The sequence below is a fragment of the Mus caroli genome, chromosome 17, assembly GCF_900094665.2.
Source record: "Mus caroli chromosome 17, CAROLI_EIJ_v1.1, whole genome shotgun sequence".
In the NCBI taxonomy this organism is placed as follows: Eukaryota; Metazoa; Chordata; class Mammalia; order Rodentia; family Muridae; genus Mus; species Mus caroli.
In genome coordinates this window covers 31498143-31507628 of record NC_034586.1, presented here as the reverse complement: position 1 = coordinate 31507628, position 9486 = coordinate 31498143, and the positions used below count along the sequence as shown (strand labels likewise).

Genomic DNA, 9486 nt, shown 5'->3' with positions numbered 1-9486 from the left:
CCAGAGATGGTGACCTGGTCCTCGTGCCCTGGCACCCGCACCACCTTGGGCTGCCCATCCCCATTCTTGTACTGGATCACGAATTGGTCAAACTGTCCCTCAGGGACTGTCCAAGAGAGGCTCAGGGAGTCAGGGGTGGCATCTGTCACAGTCAGCTCTCCCAGGTGCGGCTTCTTAGGAGGAGGCTCGGTGGTCATGATGGGCTCTGCCTGTGTGGTCGTAGCTTCCTCTTCTGGTTATAGACAAATACATGGACAGGTTATATCCTAGTTCCCACACAAAGGACATTTATAAAATCAAAGCTCTGAGGAGCAGAACTGCACTGGCCACAGTGACATTTCTTTTCTGTGCCTTCTACCCTGCCATTCCTAGCTCCCACCTGGGCTTTCCCTTCCTCCTCAGTCCACCCACACCCATGTGATATCTCCCCTGATCCAACACCTGATGCCTGTAATTGTACCCCATGTGGCCACTGCTCTGTGTCTCCCTCTGCTGGTTCTCCTTGCCATTTCCTTCCTCACCTGATTCATAACTTTGCTCCAGTCTGGGTTGGAACAGCTCCTTAGCAATCTGACCCATCCCTCCCAGACACAATCCTTCCAGATGAGTTAGTTGTTGGAGGTCTCTGGCTGGGAACAACTGACACTTGGTTCCAGAGCATCCAGATCAGGGCATAGGGTTCTTTGTGGAATGAACTAACTGATGCACTGGAATTAAAATCTAACATTGCATCAAAAATAAAATAAAATAAAATAAGCCAGATATGGTGGAGCTCGCCTTTAATCCTAGCACTTGGGAGGCAGAGGCAAAGCCGGTCTCTGAGTTGGAGGCCAGCTGGGTCTACAGAGTGAGTTCTAGGACAGCCTGAGCTACACTGAGAAACCCTGTCTTAAAAATCAAAAATTAAAAAAAAAAAATTAAGTCAATGAAGTGCATTTATAGGTGACAGTGAAACACCAGGCTTTTTGGTATTCTCGTGGGCTGGGTGCACCAGACAAGGACAGAGTCTCTGTAAGGAGTCCTGGGCCAGAGCATGCTCAGCGACAATTCCAAGGTCGCTGCCTCTGCTGTGGGCCTTTCCTGGCAGCCTGCTCCTCAGGATCCTGACTGGATAGCAGGCTCTGGATGCCCTGCTGGGTCTGAGTGGGATTGACAGAAATTGGTGTAGTTGTTTCCTCCCAAATGAAACATCCCCTCTGAGTCTCTCTCAGGAAAGTCCTGAAGCTTACAGGATTTACAAAGCCTCAGCATGGTTATGGAAGCATAACAATTGTAACTATCTGGCAGGTGCAAGCTGCACAGGAACTCCAGGAAAGGGTTTGTGGGGGCTGTAACCTCTGTTGGAGTTAGGTTTGCAGTGATTATCTGTCTTCATTCCGGAATCATCATATTCCTACATTTGACCCCTCTGGGCACGTTGGTTCACTACGCTAGACTTGGGTTGAATTGGTTCTTGGGTCTGTTTTCAGTGCCTCGTGTGGTGTGAATAGATTCAAGTCTCTCCAGGACAGTCAACCAACATAATTGGAGAACATCCAAGTGAGAAACTTGGGATGTCCTTTTTCCTAATTTGGATAAGGTTGATGAATGGTTTACACTACATAAATATAAGCTTGTCTCCAAAACAGTCAACGGACTCGAGGGTGTGTTTCAGTTCTGAAAAGGAACACATAGGAAAGATGGTAAGCAAGCTACGGTGTCAGCTGAGTGACCTCTTCATAGGCAAAGATGTGAAACTGAAACTCAGCTGCCTTCTCTGAAAGAACTTGCCCACACAAGGGAGGAATTGCAATGCTCTGTGCTCATGAGTCTCTGGCTTGGGTCAGGGGAAGTAGAGAAAAGAAGACAAGATGGAGGCATTGCTGACTGTCTCTTACAGCTGGCAGGATGCAAGACAAAGAGAGTGCAGATTGGACCCATGATAAAGAGCCTAGCCTAGGATACAAAATCTCAGATCCCCTGGGAGGAACTAGATGATTAAGGGCCAGGGAAGGGTGGAAGACAACAGACCTTAGGTCTGACCTCTGTGAGTGGTCTCACCATGAAGAGAAGAAGAGAATCTGTGACTCAGTATGCAGACAGGGCATTCATTAGTAATGACTGAGTCCAGTCAGCACATGAACAGCTTGGGAAAGACTTTTAAACTGAAAGCTTCCAACAGCCCTGCTTTGTGTGGCTGGGGAACAGAGGCAGATGGGATTAATCTGAGTGGAGATGGAGAAACAGCATCATAGCAGCCCATCCCACCCCGAGACAAAAGCTTCATAACTGAAGGCAAAACAGGGAAAATGTCTCACAGGAGCCAACAGGGACACTTAGTCCCCATAAATACCAGGGCCTTGGAGGCAACAGAATGGAGAAGGTGTTGCTGGAAGAAACCAGGAGTAAGAGAAGCAACACTGATACCCAGCTCATCAAGTCAGATAAAAGTGTGTTCCCAGGAGAGCTAAGAAAGAGACCTGCAGCCAGATGTCTTCAATCGCAGTGCTCAAGGAGCATAGGCAGGTGGATCTCTGCGAGTTTGGGGCTAGTCTGTTCTATATTGCAAACTCTAGGTCAGCCAGAGCTACACAGTGTTTTAGTGCCTTGTGGGGACCCAGGATGGGATGTGGTTTTCCTGAGTCAGAGTCTCTGGGAACTCAGAATGACTCTGAACAGTATGTAAACGATTTTATAAAACACAGAAGCAGTTGAGAGGGAATGAGAGAAAGAAAAGGAAGACCAAAGATCTGTTCCGGTCACTCAAAAGAAAATGTGCGGATATTAGTGTACAGACAATTCCTACGGGGAAAGTGAACAGAAAGCCAAATGCTGCACTAGTGAGTGAATTCATGACAGGTTTTACTCCCAAGCAGCAGTCCACAGAAGATGGATGATGAATGGTGTAGGTTAAACTTAGGGGCTGGAGAGATGACACAATGGTTAAGAGCACTGACTGCTCTTCCAGAGGTCCTGAGTTCAATTCCCAACAACCACATGGTGACTCACAACCATCTGTAAATGGGATCTGATACCCTCTTCTGTTGTGTCTAGAGACAGCTACAGTATACTCGCATCAAATAAATAAATGAACCTTCAAAACGAAACACACAAAAAAACAAACAACCCCCCCAAAACCCATTAAACGAACAAACAAATTACATTAGCCCATGTTGTTGATGGCCAGGAGCTTGTCAGAACTGGGTACGTAGTCCAGTTGAAGGCATGGTAGGTTGGAGTACAACTATGGGCCTGAGTTGGTCCTCCAATACCATCAAGAGCAGAGATACACACTGGTCTTAAAGCAACAGTATCTTGGGATGAGGAGGACAGTGTATGGAAGAGGTCTGTGTGCTACGCAAGGCCAAGCAGGATGATACACCTATATGTACTTAACATAGCTCTCTTGGTCACGACAAGTGAAAACGATCAGATCATTTTGTACTGTGTTGAGCTTTGGCAATGTTTCCTTACCAGCACCTTTGCTGCTGGGTTCCCCAAGATCAATCTGCATTCATTCGGATGCTCAACAAGGGATCTTCACAGCACTCTCCCAAGGCTGTCCTTACATCCTGCTTTTTGTCATGGGATCCCTCATTGTTATTCAGTCCACCTCTATTAAAGCACTGGGTTACATAGATAACATCATGCCCATCTCTGAATGTTTTCGAATATCTAGAAAGTCGTCTGAAGTACAGGAAGGTCAAAAGTTCAAGAGCCTAGGGATGATGCCCTCCATCAATGGGAAAGGGGATATCCAGAAGCTATAAGGTTGGTGAATGGAAATCCAACAGGAGGATCGATCAGGCTACCTTCTTATGAGGTTGAGGTTAAGAACACCCCAAAGCTAAGGCTGTTGGTTACAACATTAAATTAGATAGACATCTCTATCACCTAAGACCCTGCACACTTGCTGCAGAACATGGAGAACCAGATGGACACTGGACTGGAAGGTCCCTTCTTGCTGGTCTGCATTTATATTACAAACAGGCCCCATGAAGGGCGCTTTTGGAAAATTCTCACCAACAGTCTTGCTTGTCTGTGACCCCTGAATTCTGCAGAGCCACTCATGCAGGCCCAACTAGCACAATAGAGGCATGGATTTTATGGGGACAACATAATTAGGTCTGTGCCACGGGAGGGAATTTACATCTCATACTGTAAACCAAGGGGGAAGCCTGTGGCTGGAGAAGACATAGGCCCTGATGGGGAGACAGGAGCTGCTGTTTTATTAAATGGATATAATATACCTATGCAATGGCTTTCTAAAATCTGTCTGCATCTACATGATCACAGCAGCTAGCAATGTCAATTAATCATGGAAGGAAACATCTCTTGCAATTAGAGGTAGACTGTAGGGACTCAACTGGTGAAATTACTGAAACAAAATGACAGTTGCTGTGTCTTATACTCAGCAATAGATGGAAGAAAATAATGAAGCATTTCTATCGCCTCCTTCCAAGGTTCAGGGAACACTACAGAAAAGTGGTGTGTGGATGTGCGTGTGTGAAAGCCAGAGGAAGGATGACAGCATTGTGTAGCTATTTCCTCAGAACTGAAGCATTCCCTATCAGAGAAAAGCTCATTAGCATTCAGGAAGTAGTCTGCTGTGGTGGTGTGTGCCTTTAATTCTAGTACTTGAGAGGCAGAGGCAGTCAGATCTCTGAGTTCCAAGTAAAGCTTGTCTACATAGTGAGTTCCAGGACAGCCATGGCTATGTAGAGAGGCCTTTTCTCAAAAACAAATCACAGCAAAATATTCAGAAAGTAAACAAAAGCTTACTCAAGAAGTAAAGAAAACTCACAAGTCTCAGGAAGCTCCTGAAACTTACAAAACTCAGAGTCTGTCCCAATACTAGCTAAACAGTAGCAATTACTTTCAGGAGAGTTGGAGAAAGCTCCAAGGATGGCTCTTTTCTGAGTGATTATTCATGAGGAGGTTGGCTTTTATGTAATACACCTGCATTTGGGTCACCCATATTTTCTGCAAGTAACCCTTCACCCATACTCTTAAAGTAATCTACTAATTCAGATGTCAGACTTGTGTGGAATATCTTGTTAGTTGTCAGTATCCTATCTAGATATGTATCCCTAGGGAAATTGAAGCGCTCACACAGTCTTGCTGCTGTGAGAATAAGTGTTACCACAAAGATGGTAGAAAAGGGAATAAAAATGGGTCATCATTGGGGCCAAGAATTGGCTCAGGAGTTAAGAGCGCTTGTTGGTCTTGCAAAGGACCTGGGTTCAATTCCCAGCACCCATATGGAGGCTCCCCACTTCCTCAAGCACACATATGTGGTGCACAGACATATGTTCAGGCAAAGCACTCATATGAATAAAAGAAATCGTATCATTCCAAACAGACCTATCTGACAGTCACTCACCAGTCACACCCACAGTGGACACGGGACCCACACGACGTCCCTCATGGAGCCCATACAGGTTCATCTTATACTTGCGCCCAGGATCCAGGTCTCTCACGATGACCTCCCTCTCCTGGCCTCCAACACGCATCACCTGGGGTCGCCCACTACTGTCCTTGTACTGGAGAGTGAAGGAGTCAAACTCTCCCTTGGGGATGGTCCAGGAGAGGATCAGGGAGTCTGGGGATGATCCTGTCACTGTCAGCTCTCCAAGGAGCGGCTCCTCGGTGGGTTCTGGGGCCTCTGTGGGCTCTGGGGCCTCTGTGCTGGGCTCTGGGCTTGGGGGCACTTCCTCTGCAACTGAGAAGGAGACAGAGGGGGTGAGGCAGAATCCCTAATATTCCCCAGCTCCTATGTTCCTGCTGTGGGGACCTGGACAGCCCCCAGCACAGCAAAGGTCTGTATGGCCATGTTGTCCAGGGAGACCAGCCAGCACCAGGGGAGCCACCACTGTCTTAGTCACAACAGGCTTGTGGTATTGAATAGTTCTTGGTCACTGATTCCTTACCTACTAGTCACTGTCCACTCACCTGTCACTCCAACAACAGACACGGGACCCACACGCTGGCCACTGTGGATGCCATACAAGTTCATCTTGTACTTGTGGTCTGGCTCCAGGCCAGAGATGATGACCTGGTCCTCGTGCCCTGGCACCCGTACCACCTTGGGCTGCCCATCCCCGTTCTTGTACTGGATCACAAATTGATCAAACTGTCCCTCGGGGACCGTCCAGGAGAGGCTCAGGGAGTCAGGAGTGGCATCTGTCACAGTCAGCTCTCCCAGTTGCGGCTTCTTAGGAGGGGGCTCAGGAGTTGTGGTGGGTACCACCTGAGTGGTCAGAGCTTCCTCCTCTGGAGCTGGACACATACAGGAACAAGTTAGGTCTTTCTTGTCCTCAGTCTCTACATAAAGGACATTTATAAAAACAGAGTCGTGTGTGTGGCACCACAGGCTATTAGCCCCAGCACTAGACAGAAGTAGGCTGATATTTGTGAGTTCAAAGCCAACCTGATCTGTGTAATGAATTTCAGGCCAGTCACCACCACAAAATGTAGCTGTCCTGAGATGGCTCTCCCTGCCATCTCCCTCCTCACTAGGCTCAGGTCTTTGTCCCCATTCTGAAAGTGGACCTGCCCCAACTTAGCTGCCACCAGACTTGGAATGTTCCAGACTTTTTCTAAACCCCTCCTGGCTGCCTCATTCACCAGTCCAGAACACCCTCGTGCGTGGGAGCACTCGGGCTATATGAGAGCACTCAGGCTGGATGGGATTACTGAGGCTGGATGGGAGCACAGCACATCTCCCACACTTAGCCCTCCTGCCTTTAGACTACCTTCTTTCCTTGCCCCTACTTGACTTGCTACACCTTGTAGCCCAAGCTTTGCATCTTTGATGCCAGATGCCAGCATTTAGCACAGAACCCAGGGCTTCCCAGGATATCCCGACTGTGTCTTAAGATCTCAGAGGCTGTCACACAAAATCTTGTTCTTTCTGGACCATGCTTTTATAGCCTGCTGCTCTCTGCACTAGTTTGGACTCACTTTTTCTAAAGCTCCTCCTGACCTCATGCCTATTAGACTTCAGTCTCACTGGTTCTCTGTGAGCAGGCTGGTTTTGGGTGACCCTTCCAGGTCCTTTCTTGTCCCTAGTCTTCCCTATCACAAGCTCATGTTTGATGTGACTATAATAAACCCATTGCTCAGGAACCTGGCAGTCTCCCAGGCTCAAGGCTCCTCATTAGATGCAGTCTGCACCTGGATCCATCACCTGTAACTTTGCTGATACACAGGAGGGGTGTACAGTTAAGTAAGAGTGTATCCCAGCACCTCCTTCACTGTTTCCATGGAGACAGAGCCTCTGTGAGGACTCCTGGGTCACATATTCCCAGGGAGTGCCAACATCTCTGTTGTCTGAAGCTGGGCTATTCAAAGCTCAACTGTGCACTGGCCTCACAGTCAGGATCATCTGTCCCTCAGATGCTACTCATTAAATGACTGGTCTCTAAGGTGACAGGCAGAAGCAAGGTCCCTTAAGAGGTGTGGCCTGGTAGACATTCCCCAGGTTGCTAAGGATGTGCCATTGAAAAGGACAGGGAGACTGAGCTTCCTGGTTTTCTCCAGTCTGCTTTGAGGTGTTTGCTAATCCATGACAGGTTCTGAACGAGCAAGGCCAGCCCATCAAAACCCGGGTCAAAGCAAAACTTCTCTCAGTTGATTATGTCCAGTACTATCACTAGAATGAGGCTGACAGAGTAGCTTGATAGGAATGCAGATAGACTCTAGGTGGACTGGTTACATCTGACCTGCTCTGTGGTGTGACCCAGGCACAAGGAAGTGCTTGCTAAGAACAAATGCTTCCAGGTAGCTGGTGACAAGGGGACAGCTTCTTAGTCCATGCTGGATGTACCCATGATGGACAGAGCAGGGCTCAAGGCCCCAAATGGACCCATACAGGTACATTCTGAACTTGTGACTGGGGCTCCAGTTTCCCCACAGTCCTCCTGGCCTCCAGGTTGTACCTCTGAGGCTGCCCATCCCTAGCCTTGTAGAGTCAAAGTGGCTGTCCTGGGGAGTCTGGGGAGTAGTGATACTGTGTTTACTGAATCCTCCAGGAGTGGCTTCTCTGGGGGTTCTGCACAGGGATCTCCTTCTCAGGGTCCTACGACTTGAGAGAATTGGGTCCCCAAAGTACACCCAGTAGCTAAAGTAGAAGGCTTGGGGACTCAGGTGGCCTCAAAGCGGCCATCTGGTCACTGGAGGCTGGAGAGGATGGAGCTATCCTTGCCGCTCCGTCTGATAGTCAGACTGCCTGTTTCTAGATCCTCAGGAGGCAACTGGAGCGTGTGTGTCAGGAGCCAAAGCACTGCTCATTTCCTTTGACCCAATAGTCTCAGTTCTGGGCATTTATCCTAAGAAAATTATTAAAAGCAGGGGAAAGTTACACCATGGAAGAATTCATAACAAGATTCTTCATGACAGCAAAATGTGTCAGGACCCAAATGACCCACAATGGATGACTGGTTTTCCTACAGGCCTTTCACCAGAAAGCATCAAATGACCATTAAAATGGTGATTAGTGAAGACTGTGTGGTCACAAGGTAAATGACTAGCATCCAACTGGCCCCCAGAAAGTAAGAGACAACTGCTAGGGAGCACAGCCAGCTGCTTGGGAGTACAGCCAGCTGCTTGGGAGCACAGCCAGCTGCTTGGGAGCACTGAGGCTGCATGGGAGCCCTGAGGCTGTGTGGGAGCCCTGAGGCTGTGTGGGAGCACTCAGGCTGTATGGGAGCACAGCCAGGTGCATGGAAGCACTGAGTCTGTATGGAAGCACAGCCAGCTGCATGGGAGCACTCAGACTGTATGGGAGCACTGAGGCTGTATGGGATCACTTAGGCTGTGTGGGAGCATTCAGGCTGCGGAATTAGTGTGCAGCCTGAGAGTGCAGAGCAGGAAGCTCGCTTACAGCTTACACCTCAGCTTCTGTGGGTTTGGTGGTGGTAGTGTGTGTGCCAGGAATGGAGTCCAGGGCTTCATGGGATAGTCAAGCACTCACAGTTGCTAATGGTGGTTACTGCTCAAATGCTAGATTGAGCCTCTCACTGCTGGTTTTCAAGCTTTGCATATCCTGTCATGTCCCTCACAGTATGAAAATACAGGCTTGAAAAGAGACTATTGAATCGTATCAGTAAGTGGAAGGGGGATGGGAACGGACAGTGAAGGAGGTGGGAAAATGGGCAAAGGACACGGGGGAGGGGGATATGGGAAAGCAGGAGACATGTGTCCCTTATGGGCCACTCTTCTTTCTGTGAGTTGAGAATGGCGTTATGAGGAATGACAAGACTTAAAGAGACAGGATCCTGAGCCAAGGGTAAGAAGGAACAGTTTACCCCCAGTTGCAAACTCTAGCTTCCCCATGCCCCACAAGCCTGCTGCAGTCTGCTGAGAGCAAAGGCGAAAACAAGACCTGTCAAGCCAGGGGCTGTGAGATATGACTCCTCTACCTATATGGTCACAGGCACAGAGAGCCACAGGCTGCCTGCTCTGTGGCTGAGCAGCCTGACCTGCCCCACACAGTGATCTGCTCTG

The 9486-nt window shown here is 48.6% G+C and overlaps 1 protein-coding gene across 1 annotated transcript in view; it reads right to left on the bottom strand.

Moving 5' to 3' along the window:
• Tnxb (tenascin XB) overlaps nucleotides 1–9486 on the bottom strand; it is a 69898-nt gene that overhangs the window by 10267 nt on the left and 50145 nt on the right. The window contains 3 exon segments of the mRNA XM_029471256.1: nucleotides 1–232; nucleotides 5363–5701; nucleotides 5932–6175. The exon segment at nucleotides 1–232 is cut by the window's left edge and continues 5 nt beyond it. Coding sequence (XP_029327116.1) covers nucleotides 1–232; nucleotides 5363–5701; nucleotides 5932–6175 — 815 coding nt within the window.